The sequence below is a fragment of the Paramormyrops kingsleyae genome, chromosome 23, assembly GCF_048594095.1.
Source record: "Paramormyrops kingsleyae isolate MSU_618 chromosome 23, PKINGS_0.4, whole genome shotgun sequence".
NCBI classification, from domain to species: domain Eukaryota; kingdom Metazoa; phylum Chordata; class Actinopteri; order Osteoglossiformes; family Mormyridae; genus Paramormyrops; species Paramormyrops kingsleyae.
In genome coordinates this window covers 6,817,809-6,837,378 of record NC_132819.1, presented here as the reverse complement: position 1 = coordinate 6,837,378, position 19,570 = coordinate 6,817,809, and the positions used below count along the sequence as shown (strand labels likewise).

General features: G+C 43.3%; 1 protein-coding gene across 3 annotated transcripts in view; it reads right to left on the bottom strand.

The window, feature by feature from the left end:
- The window catches only part of csmd2 (CUB and Sushi multiple domains 2), a 261,987-nt gene extending 244,221 nt beyond the window's left edge, over positions 1–17,766 (bottom strand). For 2 of the 3 annotated variants that reach the window (XM_023832148.2, XM_023832149.2), the window contains exon 1: positions 16,984–17,766. In XM_023832148.2, the coding sequence (XP_023687916.2) occupies positions 16,984–17,161 (178 nt within the window). In that variant the 5' untranslated portion in view covers positions 17,162–17,766. The remainder of the gene's footprint in view (positions 1–16,983) is intronic. The other variant, XM_072705512.1, reaches the window with a different exon arrangement.
- Between the last annotated feature and the right edge of the window lie 1,804 nt (positions 17,767–19,570).

Below are 19,570 nucleotides of genomic sequence, written 5' to 3'. Positions count from 1 at the left end.
GCCATTGTTAGCAATATCAGTTGATAACACATTACGCGCGGTGCTTTACGTATAAATTCTCCGTAGCAACAAGTAGTGCTTAAAGAGTATAAAACTACAACTTTCCCTTCTGTTGATAAAAGGTGCAGCCATCTTGGATTCTGAACTCGGGATCCTCTGAGCTACTCCGAGATATTTCTTGGATCTCCGAGAAACGGGAGCGCGCATGCCGTCATTTCCGGCTTCAAAACTTGGAATCCGACTCGGAATACGAGTTCCCAGGGAAATGGAACGCACCAAAACTGCCCGAAATGGGTTGGCAGAGACATTTCAGGGATTTTGAGTCATTCTGTGCTGCAGATGGGTTAATTGCGTTAAAAATTTTTATCAGATTAATCATGATGATGGATTAATCTGCATTAACCCGTTAATTTCGACAGCCCTAAAATATATCCAAACAATGTGTCCTGCCCCGATCGTCCGCTCCTTCCGTGTGACACGCCCCCTCATTAACCCCGTGTGGAATCCCCGTGTGATCAGCTGTTTCTGGTTGTTGTCATTAGTCCTCTGTATTCAGTCCGCGTATCAGTTTGTTTCCCCAGTCCAGTCATTGTATTGTCCGTCTGCTTTTTGCCTGCCTCACCTGTAATTAAACCCCGTATTCCCCGATACCCTGATGTCTGCGCCTTTGTCTCTGTTCCGTCCCTGCTCGGCACAACAATATTATTATAATTAAACATATTAATGGTTTATTATTAATATTAAAATAATTAATAAGAAATCTTTATTTTTAAATGTATTTTATTATATAATAATAATTACTATTACTGTCTATCATTGTCTAAATGTATTTTTACTGTCTAAATATATGTATTCAGCTAGTGTAAACATACACGATGCTATCACAGCAAATGCGAAGCTGAGACTGAAGTTTTACCCTTTGTTTCCGCTGAGAGACGTGCCGCGTGACTCATTTCCCCACGCATACAAGTCATCTTCGGTCGGCGTTCACATTTTGACTTCTGAGATTCAGATCGAGCTGTAGGTAATTTTTGTTTCGAACTGGTTGGTTCGACTTTTAAGAAATTTGAGTTCTAATGAGTTCCAGAACTGAGGTACCGCTGTATATTGTTTTTTGTTATCTTATTTTCGTCATGTAATGGTAGCTTCAACAATTACATTGCTTTCAAAAATTAGGGCATCTGTGCCAATACCCAGCCCTACTGAGCAGCCAGTCGCACAGTGTCTCTCAACATCTCTCAGTGCCTCTTGGTGTTAATGAGCAGCCAGTAGCTCCGTGTTTCCCAGAGTTTCGATGTGTCTCCCTGTGTCTCATTGTGTCCCTCGGTCTTTCTCCGGGTGTCTCAGTGTTACCGAGCAGGCAGTCTCTCTCTCCCTCTCCCTCTCCCTCTCCCTCTCTCTCATTTGTGCTCATCAAATTTCCAGGATATTGTAGAGCATTTGTGGGACTCAAGGAGTTGTTATCAATATGTGGGAGACTCCTGGAACTTCCAGGAGAGGTACAATGTCTTGTTGACAGTTTCCATGTCACTATTTGAAGGAACCAAAACCTAAAATGTACGATAATATTAAACACATTTAATTTTATCAAATCAAGACTATAGAAAGACCATAGAAAGACTTATGACAGCTATTTTGACCACCTTACACCTAACGATAGCAATGATGGGAGCGTGCTACAACTCCAGCAAAACTCTCATGATTTTAGTCCGACAATGGAAATTTTTCTGTGACAGTGACATCACTTGAAAAGTCATTAGGTGTAAGGCAGGCATCATCCAACTCCATTAACAATCCAAGAGAATATTGATTTCAAAACTGACAACTTTTTTTTTGGTGTTTAATGTGAAATGCTCCCACACTTTGGAGGTTTTAATTTTTGAAGCTGACATCGCACAATGGCTAACTTCTCTCTGTTGAGCAGTAATACCAAAACATTCTGAGTTAGCACAAGAAACACATAGGATGACGTCACCAGCTAATTGAAGATTTATTAGTTAGCACCTAATTTGGTCGTAGATTTTAGTTGACGTATTTGATTCATCATTGCACCTCTACTGAGTAGCCAATCGCTCAGTGTCTTTCAGCATCTATCACTGTGTTGTGAAGGCAAGAAGATGGACACTGACGCGGCAAGCTGTAATTCCTGATTGTTTATTTACTTCTTTCCTTGGGAAGGTCAGAAGTACCCAGGGCAGAGCCCGAGAGCGTGGCTGACACTCAGGCGGGGAGACAGGAAGATCGGCTTCGGTACAGATGAGGAAGAGGCGAAAAACAAGGTCGGGAATCCAGGCAGGGGTCGGGCGATCGGCGTCGGTCCAGAAAGAGGCAGAGGCAAAAAACACAGTCAAGGGTCCAGGCTAAGGTCGGGCGATCGGCGTCGGTCCAGAAAGGGGGCAGGCAGAAACTCGGAGTCTAGAAAACGTAGCGGTGGTCAGAACACAGGGAAACACACACCGGAAAAAACGCTCGAACTCAGGCCAAACCATGAAGATCTCGCACTGATCAGAGAACCGAGTTGCCTGATATAGTGACACCGAAACCGGGGTAAACAAGACACAGCTGGGAGATGAGTGTCTGGAACGGGAGCAACCGGTACGAACAGAACAACTGGTTGACAGGATGCGAAAACCTCGGGGGAAGCCCTATCGATCGGAACCCCCGGAGGGGCGTGGCTGAGATGACGATGGGGTTTCCTCAGTGCTATCCATGACACACTGTCTCTTGGTGTCTCCCTGAGTCTTTCAGTGTCTCTCACTGTGTCTTAGTGTTACCAGTCACTCAGTGTCTCTCAGTGTCTCTTTGTCTCTCTCAGTGTTTCTGTGTCTCTCAGTGTTTCTTTGTGTCTCTCAGTACCTCTTTGTGTCTCTCAGGTTTTCTTAGTGTTACCGATCAGCCAGGCGCTGAAGTGTCTCCCATTATCTCTTTGTGTCTCTCAGTGTCTCTAGGTGTTACCGCTGACTGAGCAGCCAGTCTCTCGTTGTCTCTTGGTATAACTGAGCAGCCAGTCTCTCGGTGTCTCTTGGTATAACTGAGCAGCCAGTCTCTCGGTGTCTCTTGGTATTACTGAGCAGCCAGTCTCTCAGTGTCTCTTGGTATTACTGAGCAGCCAGTCTCTCGGTGTCTCTTGGTATAACTGAGCAGCCAGTCTCTCGGTGTCTTATGGTATTACTGAGCAGCCAGTCTCTCGGTGTCTCTTGGTATTACTGAGCAGCCAGTCTCTCGGTGTCTCTTGGTATTACTGAGCAGCCAGTCTCTCGGTGTCTCTTGGTATTACTGAGCAGCCAGTCTCTCGGTGTCTCTTGGTATTACTGAGCAGCCAGTCTCTCGGTGTCTCTTGGTATTACTGAGCAGCCAGTCTCTCGGTGTCTCTTGGTATTACTGAGCAGCCAGTCTCTCGGTGTCTCTTGGTATAACTGAGCAGCCAGTCTCTCTGTGTCTATCGGTACTACTGAGCAGCCAGTCTCTCGGTGTCTCTTGGTATTACTGAGCAGCCAGTCTCTCGGTGTCTCTTGGTATTACTGAGCAGCCAGTCTCTCGGTGTCTCTTGGTATTACTGAGCAGCCAGTCTCTCGGTGTCTCTTGGTATTACTGAGCAGCCAGTCTCTCGGTGTCTCTTGGTATTACTGAGCAGCCAGTCTCTCGGTGTCTCTTGGTATAACTGAGCAGCCAGTCACTCAGTGTCTCACACTGTTAACAACCAGCACAAAAAATGCATAAAACAGCATAGTGTGGAGCTCTTCTGTTTTTTTCCATTAATGCTAGAAATAAATTCAAAACCAGACTTTCTACCTGCACTGAAATCCTTTTCAACCCCAGTCGCAAACAAGATGACATGCCAGCTCCGCGCACACCACAAGAAGGTCCTACAACAGATGCTAATAACAGACATGAGACAGAAAAAGTACATCCTTTGAAGTCAATTCCCATATCAGCTCCCATCCTCTCAGGCCACTTCAGTTTCTCCAAATGAATTTATTCGCTGAGTCTCCTCTTTTACTTCAGAACAAATGGCCACATGCCTCCAATATTATAAAGTTACTGAGAAGACTGTTCTGTCCTAATTGATACAATTACAAGGTTAGAGCTAGGTAGTGGTTATGGTTGTCATAGTTGGGATTAGGGTCATGCCCATAGAAATTAATATAGAGTGCCCATAAAGATATGAATACCTGGGGCCTCATGTATAACGACGTGCGTAGAATTCACACTAAAACATGGCGTACGGACAAAACTAGGAAAGCAAGAAAAAATCCAGATGCATAAAACTGTGCGTAAGCACAGATCTACGCACATTCCCTTTATAAATTCCAACGAGCGTGAAATTTTACGTACGTGAACAAGCCCACAGCCACCCCCCGACCCGCCCATAATTATGTATATTTGCATATGTAAATCTGAATAAACACCCACTTTGTTTTATGTTTTTCTTAAACAACAATGGATAAACCACGTGGGAAAAAGAAGTATTTCAGTGAGTGTGAAGTGGAGGTCATGTTAACAGAAATCGAGAAAAGAAAAGTGATATTATTTGGTGGTTTAAGTAGTGGCATCAGCCATACACAAAAGTTGACGGAGTGGCACAGCCTGGCGGAGTCAGTTAAAAGTGTTGGTTCAGAAATTCGTATGGTGGACAAAATTAAAAAGAAGTGGTCGGACATTAAAATCGACGTGAAAAAACGAGCGGCCGCTCACTGTAAGAGTCTTAACAGGTAGCGGAATTCCCAGTCTCACACCCTATGAGCAACGAGTGGCTGCAATGATAGGGGACACTTTTATCGGGGGAGGGGGACGCCGATGTCAGCGCGGGTGAGTTTTTCTCGTACCATACTTGTTTGAATTACTTGCATGTTTATGAATAACACGTAGGGCGCAGATGCGGTGTTACTTTCGTTTATTCTTATAGACAATAGTACAAGAGGTGCCCCCAGTGCCGAGGACACAGGCGATGATGGTGCTGCTGCGCCGAGCTGCACACATTCCCATGCCTCAGAAACCGGGAGACGACCATCCGGCCGTGTGCTGACTGAAGCTGTGCTGAAGTCACAAAAAGAAATTGTGAACGCTGTAAGATGTTGCCAATGAATTCAAACATTTAAATGATACGCTGTGTGATACTGAAGTTGTAACGCTGTTCCATTTGGCGAAAATTTGGTGGCTCAAGCTCTTCAGATACCGGCAAGCCACGATTTTGTGCCAGATTATGCAACGCGCTACATGCGTGTACAATGCAACACACTTTTTGCGGACTGCATGTATAGCAGCACCCCACCGGTCTTGTCCAGGCAGCGCCAACAGCCTTTAAGCTGCCCTACAGTGCGCACTACCACTGCCCGATCCCGAGAATGGGGGGCAGCATTATAACGCTGCTCCTGTTCATTCTGTGGGTTTGCGAGCACTATGAGAAGCCACGACTTCAGTGGGTATCCAATGTCGCCTAAAGAGTTGTCAAATGGTTAAATCAAACAAAGCTTACAGTATTGGAAAAATCTTCTTACCGAGCAGCCAGCCATCACGTACCACCCCATTTTCAAGTTTGTTTCCAACACTACTGTTTCTGAGAATGAACGAATCATGGGCTGAGCCAGGCCATCTAGCCACAACATTAATGCAGGGGCGTCAGAAGCATTTTGAATGGGGGGGGACACACTGGCATAAAACTAATGTTTTATGTTATATGTGGGGGGATCCAAACGTATACTTATGAAATGTGAGGGGGACACGTCCCCCTCAGATTTAATGGCGGCGACACCCATGCATTAATGAGATGCATGTTCGAATCGCACATAATTTGTACATTAATAGAGTGAAAGTGCTTTCTATTTACATAAGCAAATTCGTTCTCTGAAGGTGCCTTTATAGCAATATGCGTGCAGACGATAGCTCCGATTACATTGGGAAAACCGGACATCGCTGCAAATTGCGCTTTAATCTTTGCCTGTTCAACCACAGTGGAAGGAAATTTTATATATCTGGATGACAAGCGGATTATGCCGTCCCATTTTCGTGCGTATGCACCGTTTATACATGAGGCCCCTGGACATTACTAGTCTGTGAAATGTTTTTATGCCGTACTGAAATCAAAAGGTTGGGAACCCTGACTCTAGGCCACCTGTAGCCCAATAAATGTCAGACACCTAGGCATAGTTCAACTGACCACCTGTGTCCATTGCTTCCCATAATAGTCACACTATTTCTAGAATTGCAAGAGAAAGATATGCTTTTGGAGCTACACCAATACTCCTGACTGGCATATACATACTCCTGTTTGTACATTTATGGATGACTTGGAATGTGCACTTCTGAATGCATTGCTTAGCAAAAATGATTTTTTTGCTAAGCAAAGTGTCATCAGACTGTAGATCACCTGGGGGAAGCGGTGCCTTAGAAATACGGCCCATGGCTCCAGAACTGACACCGCTAATCTTTTTAATAGTTCCATCACTGAAACAGTTGTAATTTAAGCAAAAAAAAAACTTTTTTGCCTATGTTTATCATTTTATTATTTCTTTCCCAAGCGTTGGCTGTCACAGCATCAGATATTGACCCATCTGCTGAAAAAACCCAGTATGAGGCAGGCATTTGGATTGGTTGGGGAAAGCCCGGCTCAAGGCAGCACTCAGCACTGGGCCGATCTTGGTGCCTGTCCACGGCAACCACCGAGCACAGGTGGATTTCCCTTAATAGTTATGAAAGAGTTAGAGCAATCCTGATTGGTCAAACTGCTGCAAGTGCTCCAGATAAATAAAATTACAGCATTTCAAAACCTCAAAATACCCACCTGCTTTCTGGCTGAACAGAAACTTGAACTTGATCTGCTCTTATATGTTTTACAGACGGTGCGGTTGATTTCACACTTAAGGTGAAAACCTAACAGCAAAAATGGGTGAAAAGCACACAAATAATTATGGCCCAGAACAAAAAAAACTGCTACCCATTCACATTGTAAAACCTTTTTTTCATATTAAATGTATATAGACTACTTGCCCATCCAAGCTACGTAGCAATAAACTTGAGCAGAGGTGCCATTAAAGTGGAAGTCATCGGACATGCTTTTGCCAAGTAAATGCATCTGCCAAGCAAATTTCCACACGCACAATTGCAGAGCAAGCATGCATTAATATCAAAACAAACAGTGTGAGGGCAGCCCTCTTTTCTTGGAGCAGATATCTATATTGTTTCCGCTGAATTTAGCAGGTAATAGAGCAACAAGAGATCAAAACAACAAACCACTGGGCTCAAGGATCATCCCTCGTATGCCTGTAGACAGACTGACGCACAGCCACGGATCACGGCACGGGCCCGGCAACCCCAGGGCATTGTGGGTGCAGAATGCCAAAATAAACTTGGTAAACACAATTACGAAAAACCAGCCGTCTTTAAACAAGCAGCAAAAATACCTCAGTAGAGCACATTTCATGGTAAAGCAAACAAATGGAGCAGATGATTGGGGGCAGTGAGATCTTAGAAAATTTGAGGACTTGGGACTTCATTCCATTAAACACAGAATACAAATTCAAGCCCAAGCCTTTATTGGCACCATGCATTTCATTGAATGTTTTTTCAAGAGATGTTAATGTGTAAGAATAAGCATATTACTATAAAAATGGAAAGAAAGGCTGTGTGTCGCAAGTGTGGTGCTAGAATTAATCTGTGTCCCCTCAGCGAAGCGCGGCTGCAAATTAGACAAAAAAAGGCCATAGCTGGTCCCAGAGCGGCTCTCCTCCTTCCCCTTCGTTGCTCGCGTGTAAACAGCACAGCTGGCCCTCTCCTGCAGGCCGCTGCCATTACTGAGATGAGAAGCTGTGCCGGCAGAAAGGAGGGGTGCGGCAGCAGAGAGCTAAACCAGCACTTCCCCCATCGCTTTCACTACAGCCGGCAAACTAAAATTAGCCAGGTTCCGTATTCGGACAAGGCTCCAACCTCTGCCAAACATATACAACTTACTGCAGTGTACTGCAGCAGTTACCCTGATGTAGCGCCTTTAAAAACTGTGTTTAGGTAAAATATTCAGCTGCAAAATGGGCTAATGTTTAACTGATAAGGCTATTTGGAGTCAAAAAACTACTAAGCCAACAAATAATAAGAGGCTTGTGTATGTTGGCACAGTAAACAGTGTGGTAAAAATCTTACTGCTTGGCCTGTTTAGCTGCTTTCCCAGGAGTACCGCCAGTCTCTTCCGATCGATGGAGGCCACTGTTTTTCTCCGGAAGAACACTACACGTTTTAATGCATGCTGAGAAGAGGACTATAGTGTTTGGGAGCGCCCCCCCTTAAGTGTCAGCGCAACAAGGATGCCAAGTTGGTCTTCACTGTCAGGATGTGTCGATATAGGTTGAGTGTCTGTGTGGTGCTTCATATTTCGTACAAAGGACTCTTTAGCTCTGCAGATTTCTTCTTGTAATGTGGCTGGGGTTATATCACAGTGGATATGTCTGTGGATATGTCTGTTCCCAATTGAGGTATAAAATATCAAAAGGAGCTGGATGAAACACATTTTAAACAATAATCCCCTTCTTGCAATTTTCATGACTATTTCATCCTAAATGGTACCAGCAAGACTGTCTATCCATGCCTGGTTTATACTTTGTTAGTCTATTTGCTTGTGCTCTGCTTTTTCCCTCTGGTCTCATCCCCCCCCCCCCCCCACCCCTTCTGCATGCTCTCTATCTTCTGATTTCTGAGCAATTAATCACTCACCCTAAAATAGTCTGCCTCCCATCTGACCTGTTGTTTGTGCACGGATCTCACCCACAGCCAAGTCTGACGGCTGTGCACCGACGCCACTCTAACTTTAAAGAAAGCCTACAGCTTACCATTACACCTGAGCAAACATTAGCATGGCTACAAAAACCCTCAATGTATGCTAAATGTTTATGTATCAAATAGCAAAAGCTAGTTAAAAGTTAATTTATATTCATCATATCATGGTGGTGGTGGGGGGGCAAGTGGTTATATGTCAAACTGCAAAGGAGGGGGGGGGGGTAAAATACTGCTCATTTAGTTTGGTGAAATGGTTCCTCTAAACTGCCTATACTGTGCAAGTATATGCCCTACAATAGACTGGAGTCCCATCCAGAATCTCCTTGCCTTGTGCCCTGTGCTTCCTGGGATAGGCTCCAAGCTCACAATGACCCTATACTTAGTAAGCTATGTAAGATGGATGCATGGATAGATGGACGAATAGATTACTGGATATACTATGCTAATGATGTAGATATTATAGTATAGAGTATAGATTACAGAGTGATTCATACATGAAAAAGAGATTATTACCCTTCTACTGCCTGATGTTCAGCATTATCTTAAGCAGGCTGTAAAAGATGGCAAGGCCTAAATACATTTTATTTCAATGTCTGAGATCATAAACACAAACATCCTTTGTTAACTGCTGAAGACAGAAATGGAAAGATGGAACCACAACTGGACACAGACTGAAATCCCATCTCTGACAGGATTAGCAAACTGTCAGCCGCACTAAGCCATAACAATGGGATACTGTGTTCCAGAAAAACTGCCTGTTTTTTGCTGGAAATAAGCCATTTACTGCCAGCCTCTTTCGATCTTGGATACTCCAGCTGAAATTTTGTTATCTGATAATATCTAGCTGAATTCACAGACATAGAAGTACAGGAGCAATCAATAAAAACAACACATTTAAATTCAAAGCAGCTGATAGCATTTGCTGTGCAGTCATGATACTTTTATGGCTTTCGCTTTTCTTTTTTTAACTCTGCTTCTTGAATTTGCCCTGTTTGCTGAAAGCAATCATCCCTGCATTTGGGATGGAGGAAAGAAGAGGGAGGGTTGAGGGATAAGATACATTGGGGGCTGGAGGGGGAGAGAGCAGGCCCTATTTGTTCATTGTTCAACACTGGGGCTTCTAGCCTGCGTGCCGTTGCCATGACAATGCAGCATTCACAGAGAAGGGAAGGATGAGGCAGGAGAGGAAGAGACTCCAAAACCACCCCACCCACCCAAGGCTGCCCAAAACTGGAAAGACGCTTTCCTTGGACTTCCAACTCCAAACAGACGCCCTGCGTAACGACAGCGTTTTTCTGCCATCTGCTTAGTGTTGCAAGCGTGCCAACACTGACAATCACGTTACATTAATCAAACGTCTGCATTTCCTCAGTGCATGCACAGTTGGGTCCTGATGTGGATTGTGTAACCAATCGGAGCAGCAAATTAACCCCTGTTGATACTTAAACTGTCCTTATCAGTGCAAGCCCTCTTCAGGCGCTACAACCGCTTAGACCTTTGTCTTAAGGAATGATAATTAGCTATCAGATACCTTTGGTCGCTTGCTTTACAAAAGTCGATTTTCCTCCAGTAATGGAATAATTGAACAGGTAGGCATCTGAAATAATTGTCCACAAGCAACTTATTGATCAGGGTGACTCATCCTATAGATCTGTTGCAAGAAAAAAGCAAAAAAAAAAAAAAAAAAAGTCTGGTATTAGCATCCTTTTCTGAAGAATTTTCTCCTAGACTATCCAAGCCTGCCTACTGCGGGGCTCCACACGCCTCTCTCAACTGCTCCAGCAGGTAGATTTCTGAAGGGAGTGCCCCCCTCAGATCCCTCCACTACTTCCACAGGTTGCATAACTCTGAGAGGCACCCAGCTGCACTCCCTACCCATCTTCCCATCAGCCAGCCTCCCAAAGCCTGACAGATCTGGCTGCTGTGACAGCTGCCTGGCACTGAGGGGGATTACAAGGGATAAGGGCCTGGAAGCCATCCTCCACACCTCAACCTCTTTTGCTGCCTCACCAACTTTTTCACCTTTTATATGGAAACCAAGTTCACTCCTAATTAAAGGAGAACACCAAATAAGGGCACATACACCAAACAAAGGCACATACAAACCTCCCCAAAGCATTAACCCCATACACCCTCCTCCCCATGAAAACTCACTCTTCTAAAAATAAAACAAAAGCAGAAAAAAAATGTATCACTCCCTAAACAAAAACTTAATCCTTCAAAACGAAAAAAAAAAACTGATCCAAACCCCATGGATCCCTATTCTCAAGTAGGCTGGTGCTTAAAAAAGACACAGACCACCGCACCCCATAAACAGACTCATTCATTTAACTGCCACCATAGTGGAAACACATATGGTCCTTCTGCAAATTTACACTGTCTAAAATGACACAGATTTAAATTTTCTCAACATGTCTGAGCAGGCTACAATAGGTCATTGAACTTGCCAAGTTACCTCTGTCCTGGGTAAGCTAAGTATCGTTAGCCAGAGAAGGCAAGGAGATGAGACAGCCTGTCTGCTTTGGTATGCGTCTGTATTTATGAGGAAAGGGTGTGCACAGGGGTCACAAGCGTGAAGAAGTGAGATCAGTGAGAGAGCAGTGAGAAACACATCTGAGTCAGAGGGAATCGTAAATGGATTAACTCCATAATCTAATCACAGGGGATCTGAGATAAGAGAACACTAAATCAAAGTCTTAAGCAGACAGAGAACTGACAAGGTTTTTTTTTTTGGGGGGGGGGGGGTTGCTCTCCCACTGATCTTGAAGAGATAGCACCCCTGAAAGAGAGACACTGTAGCCATTCGCAGAAAACACCATTTTTAATCTTTGCTGACAGAATTGAACTGAATTACAGTTCCCTGTCACGCAGGCAGGTAAGGAATTGTTCAGAGATTCACACAGCCTCATGCTTACCTCCGCCAGCCAGGATTCCTCCTTCTGGGAATTTTCATCAGAATACTCACAAGGGGACCATGAATCAATTAGATAATAAATGGCTGACATTCAGATACATGATTTTGTAGCACTGATGTCGATGCCTATGTTTCCAGCATTAGGAAAGGAAAAAGGTCCCCCACATGCAGGGTGCAGAATTTACCTCCATTTCCATATTGGCAGCTTTGCACCGTCACTGGTGTAATGGTTCTAGTGCTAACCTTTAGTATTAGCACTAACAATTAGCATTAGCTGCAAACATGAGCATTAGCCAAGGCCCCCTGGGACCTCCAGTCCATTGACAGTAAGATGATGCGAAGCCTGGCACAAACCAGGAAAGAACCCCTGGAGTGATGAGGGGGCTACTGGGAAAACCCTGTGAGGAGTAACGCCACTGGGAGCAGCCGAATGCCACTTGCATCCCCATTTTCCACGGTCCCCAGCATGTTCTGCTCTTCCTGCCGCTGGGAGAGTCGACGATAACCGGATTGTCAACACTCTAAAACACCCGGGACGTCAGCCCAGACACCAGGTTTCTCGCCCTTCTGACAGTCTGCTTGGGTAATGTGACAGCAGAAATAAAATAAGCCGCCCACATGTTCAGGATGGACTTTGAGCAGTCCTGCTGTCAGGAATGCCAGCCAGTTTCAGTCTTTGGCTGTGTGAACAACACACCAGCACTGGTATTGGTGACCTATACCGGTAAATTATACACACGTGCAATTGTGCCTTTGCTGCTCTCCCACTGCTAGTGGCCTCTAATATGCCACAGGGAGATACAGGTGGAGCAGACACAGCATGGAACCCCCCCCCCCCCCCCCCCCCATCTGCAGTATGTTCCTCGTTAGCATTCCTACCACTGGGACAAGAATGAACAAATACGCCAGGAAGTACTACATAGTATTGGGGTGCCTTCGGGGAAGGGGGAGGCATCCACCAGACTGAGACCCATGCTGGTGCTCCAGAAAAAGTCTTAGGCCCTCTTAATGGTTAGCGTGGTTTGTGTTTGGGCAGCAGGTAGTGGCAGGATTCATGGGCCAACTGGACTAACACAAAAAACTATAGGGTAACTGAAATGGTAAACTGTGCCTGGGGTATGCCATGATGCACCCTCACTGCCTGTGATGCTACAGGACATTGCCCCAAAGCTCTCTTTATTAAACACTCCAGAAAAGGCCCTGTTCAAGGGGTCATCCGATCACGGAGTTGTCCATAGTCCTGAATCTAGTTGCGGCTAGCCTGCCGCTGTCCAAGGTTCTGAAAGCATTTGACTCCTCCAATGTCACTCACCATACAGCAGTGTTTCATAACCCAGTACTCGGGGACCCCCAGAAAGTTCACGTTTTTGGTGACCAATGAAATGTGCCACACTTACGCGGATTCTGACATTCCCGCTGCGCTGAAAAACCCACACTCCGCTTGTGCATTGCACCATTACTCCTTAGAAATGTTATTCAGTTTATTTTCAAAAAAAGATGCCTGTCTACATGGAACTGTTCACATAATGCTAATTACAATGAGGCTTATAAAGGATTTACCCTGGCTAATTGTTTCACTCACCCATTCATTACGCTGTTATTCCATAGTTTTATTAATTTTAATGCAAAGTCAACTATTCAATTATTCTGCAGTGTGTGAGTCACTGAGAGCAGCTATTTAAGTACAGCACTGTGTTGTGCGACATTTAATCTAGGAGCATCATTTACACTAATGCTGTCTTATGTTGGCCCTGTTAGCTCTTAACTGGTTTTATGTGAAAGGCGCTAACCATTGGGTTGACTTACATCCTTTGGGAATATGGAGAGCTTATTTCCTATTATTGGCAATAAAGAAGGGAATGAGCTTAGTTACTGGCAATTAGCCACCTCCTCCATAAAAAATTGCAAACTTATATATAAAATACCCAGCTGGATTAAGCACGACACCATGAGCATGAGCAAGGTCATAAATGGGCTCCTCTGGGATTAACTGTAGCTAATACCGCACAACAACAGTGTAATCCCTCCAACCTGTGATTTAACAAGTTAAATCTCTCTTTTGCATTTAAGAGTAATACAGACAGCAAAAAATCAAACACATCTTCAAACAAAAGCCCTGGCATTTCATAATTTGTCAAACAAAGTAAAGATGTGCCAAATCGCCTAGACTTGAGTGAAAGCATTTCTCTTGTTTGGCCTCAAAAACTTTTAAAGCTTCAATTTAATCAAGGGGGAAGGCCGCAAATCAATAAGGTGAAGGGACGCAACCTCACTGAAAGAGCCATAAAAAAAGAACCGAAGCATGTCTTTAGAATGATCAAAGATTTTAGGGACACAACTAGATAACAGTCATGAAACATTGTAATATTATACACCTCCTACTACAGCACATGCACATTGGTATGTGTTGTGGTATGGCTCCTAACCCTAAAGTTAACTGAACATACATGAACATAAAGTACAAGAGGACCTTGCTAAGCATAAGGTCTTCACAGATCTCATGGTGCCATCAAAGTCGGCATAATAATGCTCTCAAATACAGTCTGAAAGGACGACGTACTGATGCAGACCACTTGGGAGCAGGGACCAATTTGAATATGTCAACAGACGCTCCCCATGTCTGGTTTAAAGGAACTGCGACTGCCTTTCTGTCAGTTTGGATGTTCCTAAAGATGTTTCACCGTGTTGCATCATAAATACTCAGACGAAGCATCTGTAATTTTCTAACATTAAGCAGATATGTATCCTGAGCTATGAGCCAAAGAATTGACTCAACAGATATATGCAGGGGATATGCTGCCTTACTGAGGGAACAAAACAACAAAAATAAGCATAAGCTACCAGATGGTATGGCAGTCAATGAGCATCCAGTATCACTCTAGATGCCACTCTTCAGCACAGGTGACAAAGCAGCTAATTACATGTGGAGTGGTTTGACCATGATTCACCCAAACCTTTTCTGTAAACTTAATTGAGTGTTATAGCAATACTGATCTTGTTTACTCACTAGACATTATTTATGGAGCACTTTAAGGAGTAATAGTAGTAGAGGTTATTATTATTATTATTATTATTATTATTATTGTTGTTGTTGTTGTTAACAATATCATGATCAACAAACAGAACAAAACAAGTAATAATAATAATAATAGCGGTTGCTATAATAATGCCTAGTTCTATCTAACGAAACACGTTCATTCATCTGAAATATATAATCTGAAAGATGTCTTCTCAGTAATGCAAGAAAGGTCTTAGAACTGAGTACACGGGTTACTATAATCTCGTTGTCAAAGAAACCTATTTGATATAAGGTATCTTCTACAACGAGAGTCTTTGATACATTTGTGGGCACAAAAATCGTCAGATTTAATTCGGTGTACTACTGAAGCGGCAAAACAAACGTAATCGCGCCAAGCTGTTGCCGGCGTTTCTTCTACGTCGTGTGCTTGCAGAATTTATGGGAATTACTGGGCTTCGTCCGTCTCAGAAGACGCCGAAGATTGGCGAGATGTGCTTCGCGGTGCCGCCAACGCCGAAGATTTTAGGTAAAACCCACGCAGAAAACCTCGGCTTTCCTCGCAGACCTACGGTGAAGCTTTGGTGCCGCTCAATGGGAGGATACGGCAACTGCTTGGGAACGGCAGAAGCAACGGGCGCAGCATATTAAAAGGTTCACAGTACTGTTCTTGCAAATGGAAACGCGAGGAAACCTCGCGCATATTTCACATCGTGAATTTTGTCAAATCTGTACAATATTCAAACAGTTATACCAGTGTACGTACTCGGTTTCCAATCCAAAATCTCATTAATACACTCACACAATACCGGCACTGTTGCGATGTCCAAAAAGGCTTTTATGTATCCCATATTCTATCCGGGCAGGTTTTTCATGTGTCTAAAAATATTCTTATTAAGAAATCCCAGCATGTAACTGATTTCTTTCAAGGTTAAGCTTCCCCAGCTCCTTTTAATTTCGGTGGAAAGAAAGCAGACGCTATATAAATACGAATAAGGTGTCAGAAAATGTAGTGCTGTTTGATCAAACGCTTCACCATTGTCATTCGAACTTAATTCAAATAAGTACCCTACAAACTGCATACGATGCTGGAAATGATATCTATATATGTCGATGTGCGCATAGTTTGAGGCATTAAAAATAAAAAACATTGAAACATCCTTTAAAGTGAACCCGTTTTACAGAAAGAAGGTTACAGGTTGTCGGCGGGGTGAGAGAATTTATATTTAATATTGACAGAAAAACATTTAAGCTACTCAAACTTTGTATTGCATAACATACAAGCAAAAAAGTTTTTTTCTTCTAATTCAATTCGCTCTCAAACCCTCTATCGTGTCTCAATAGCCCCCCAGGTAAATCACGGTAACGCCACAGTTTATAAAGGAATGTATTCACCTTAAGAACTAAAGATGTGTTCACCCAAATATACCCCAACATATCCACGTTTTTTTGTTTTTTTTTGTTTTTTTTTTTTTTTTTAAAAGATGTTTAATTTTTTTCTTCTGCATCATGATTAGGTATTTAAAAGCTATCATATTATTTTAACAGAAAAAACATACACCAGGTACATAGAGCTAGTTTTTCACATCGGGAACTGGTGACTTTTTGACATGATGTTCTGTAAATTTTCAACTTCGTTTTACGGCTGAAATGTCAAGTTACGTGTTTCTGTCGAATCCAAATAAATCGGTCACTTTCCTAAGCTTGTAAGTCACCGCATAAATAATTTATATATTGCCGACGATCGGTACAACACAACACGTAAGTAAAAGCAAGATGAGGGATGTGGGAATGCAATATCAACGTGTCGGCACAACAGGGACGCATCAGAAAACAAACCGGGGAAATACGGTGCTGAACGTAACCAAAGCACGATGTTTAAAATAAGAGCGAAAGGGGAGGGGGCGAAACGACTCAAGAACGGGCATCACCGGTAAATACATACGGATACATGCAAACAGCATATCCAACTTTCATGGCTGACACATCCCCATTGTAACACGAAGAGCTACCGCACTGTGAACAAGCGGCGATAGAAAATAAAATTACAAAACCGCCATATAGATGGAGTTTTTCGCACCGTTAAGTGAGAACACCCATTTAGTCAGAAAACAGTGTTGCCTCAAAGACGGGTGGGAAAAAAGGGGGGTTACCGCAAGATTTCTAGCAACTGGAAATGCAAACCGTACATCTCGGACGAACTTTAGGCAAAGCAAACGAGGGAAAATAAGGTGTCAACAAGCACTGCGCTTTTCGCTTAAGGGGGACGACAAGGAAAGCGGAAACTTACCCTTAACAGATGCAGTCAGCAAGCCCATATAGAGGATGAGAACCCGGCTCCAATAGTGCGCTTGTATTCCCACCTTCATTAGCGCAAAAATCCTTAGTCCGACCACTTTTCTGGTGCCGTTATATGCGCATCTGCATGTTGTCCTTTCCACTCCGTCCGGATTCAGAGCGGGGCTCATGGCAGCCTCTTTTTTTGTGGCAGGCACGTTATCAGATGGTTTTAAAAGGAAGATTCACTTTGTGCCGGAGCTGAGAAAAATCCCAATGCATTGAGACTCCGCTTCTGCAGCCGGACTGAACCATCTCATGTAGACCGCGGGGTTCGCTAAATTTCGGGGGAAAGATTTCATACCGAAAAAAAAGAAAGAGGGGAAAGGAGGATAGCGGTTACTTATCTGCCCTCAACCGTTGTTGACATAAATCCCTCTCATTTCGGTAATTACAATTTGACTAGGACCCGGAGAAAAACCTCTTCTTCTTTTTCACTTGAGTTTTTATTTATAATTGTTTCCAGTAATTGCTTTATCGTTATTGTTAATCCATAAATTTAGCCGTCCCTACAATAAACGAATGGCAGGGCTGTCAAAAAGCAGCTATCGCCTCAGATTGGAAGCGTTCTGCGTCAGTTACCTGTTCAAGTTCACTGTCTTCTTGACAGTTGGGCTTGTTTTGTGAGTTTTAATGGATATTTTTTTTTCCAAAAATCATACGCTACAGTATTTCTTGTCTCAGCCCCGCGAGCAGTCAGACTGCAGAGCGCGGACAGCCTCTCGGTATCTCTCCGGCCGTCTCTCTCTCTCTCTCTCTCTCACTCACGCTCTCTCTCTCTCTCTCTCTCTCTCTCTCTCTCTCTCTCTTTCTCGCGCGCGCTCACTCTCGCGGCGTCTCCAACGTTGTGGTGCGTTAAGTATGGTCAACCAAAGGGATTCTAAATTAAATACATTTCCGAGCAATGAACTCATGTATGTGTATGTCATATTTTCATTTTCGTATTAATTAAAGTCAGTACTAGTTAAAATGATGATGACGATGATGATTATTTTGATTATTATTATTATTATTATTATTTATTTGTTTATTTAAAAAGCAAAACTGAAAAAATCGAATTGGTCGTCGAGGGAAAGTGCGTGTCATATAAAAAAGAAATACAGTAGAAATTCGCGTTCTCACATAAAGTAATTTTGTCTCCAACTACATGTTTATTTTATCCCTAACGCCATGTCGACAAAATCCTAATGCTATTTTCTTGTGCTTCACGAGTAACTCGTTATTAGGTCCTCATACCCCTGATGAAAAAACAACTGCGTAATGAAACGAAACACTCTTCAAAAGTCATATACAAATCCTTGTAAACAAAACAGCCATCGATTCACCCACACTCCCAAATGAAATTATCTGCGTCCCGCGGTGTTTCGTTTTTCTGGATCATCTGTTGCAAAGCGATTTATGAGAACGAATGCCATGTGGGTTGGCGATAACCACCCATCGTGCAATCAATACAATATAAAGTCAAATAACTGCCAAGTACGCGATTTTCCATGCAGCCAAATTAGTCCGGCATCTAAGAACTCAATGCTTGGTGTATTATCTTCTTGATTCTATGTGTGACACTTCACATTACTGTGTATAAGTTTATGATTCTACCCTACTTTGTTTAATGTGTTGGATTTGTGATTGAATTTTCATTGAAAGTCACATGGTCTCTGGATTCCCTTTCGGATCTATAATGTATTTTGCACTATGTACATTTTTTTAAATTATCTGAGAAATTAAAAAAAAAAATCTATCTTCCAGACTGCTTATCGAATACTGGATCATAGTGCAATTGGAGCCTGTCCCAGTAAGCACAAGGAAAGAGGCGGGGAGCTTCCTGGACATGCATCCATCGCAGGGCACAGACGCAGAATCACAGGCTATGGGCAATTTAGGAGAACCAGTTCATCTAACCACATGCTTTTGGACTGCAGGAAGAAACTACATGAGGCAGCGAAAACCTGCAGGGTGAACATGAAAACTTCACATTGACAGGGCTGCAGTGGGATTAGAACCCACACCCTACTGTGCTGACTGCTCAGCCCTTATGAATGGATACATACAAGGCATGTTGATTAAAGTATACATTTAACCAAGATATCCATAGTTCATTATTTTACTTTAAGCCAGCTCATATGTGCTGAAAGATCTATATGAGGTTCATGTGGTTGTCTTTGTCTTAGTTACCATATAAACCAACAGAATCAAACATTTGGATAAATGGTATTATTGATTATGCAATGAAAGCGAAACAAAACCGATCGTATTAGCAGAAATAAATCACTGTATGCTTACTGGAGCTGGGAATGTTCTGGAGGGGCATAGCTGGAAATTCTGGGCCCCTTCACAAAATGTCACCTTGGGTCAGAGGTTGGGGGCGTGTCCCCAATGGTGGAATTTACTGAGGGGATGTATAATGCTTCCCAAACGTATACATTTGTGTTTTCCTATTCCGGGGGACTTGTGTAATGCAAGGCCCCGGAATATACTAGAGTTTCCAAGCCCCTTTGACGCTCCTGCTGTTCTGAAACTCTACTCCGATCTGGTTGGACCGA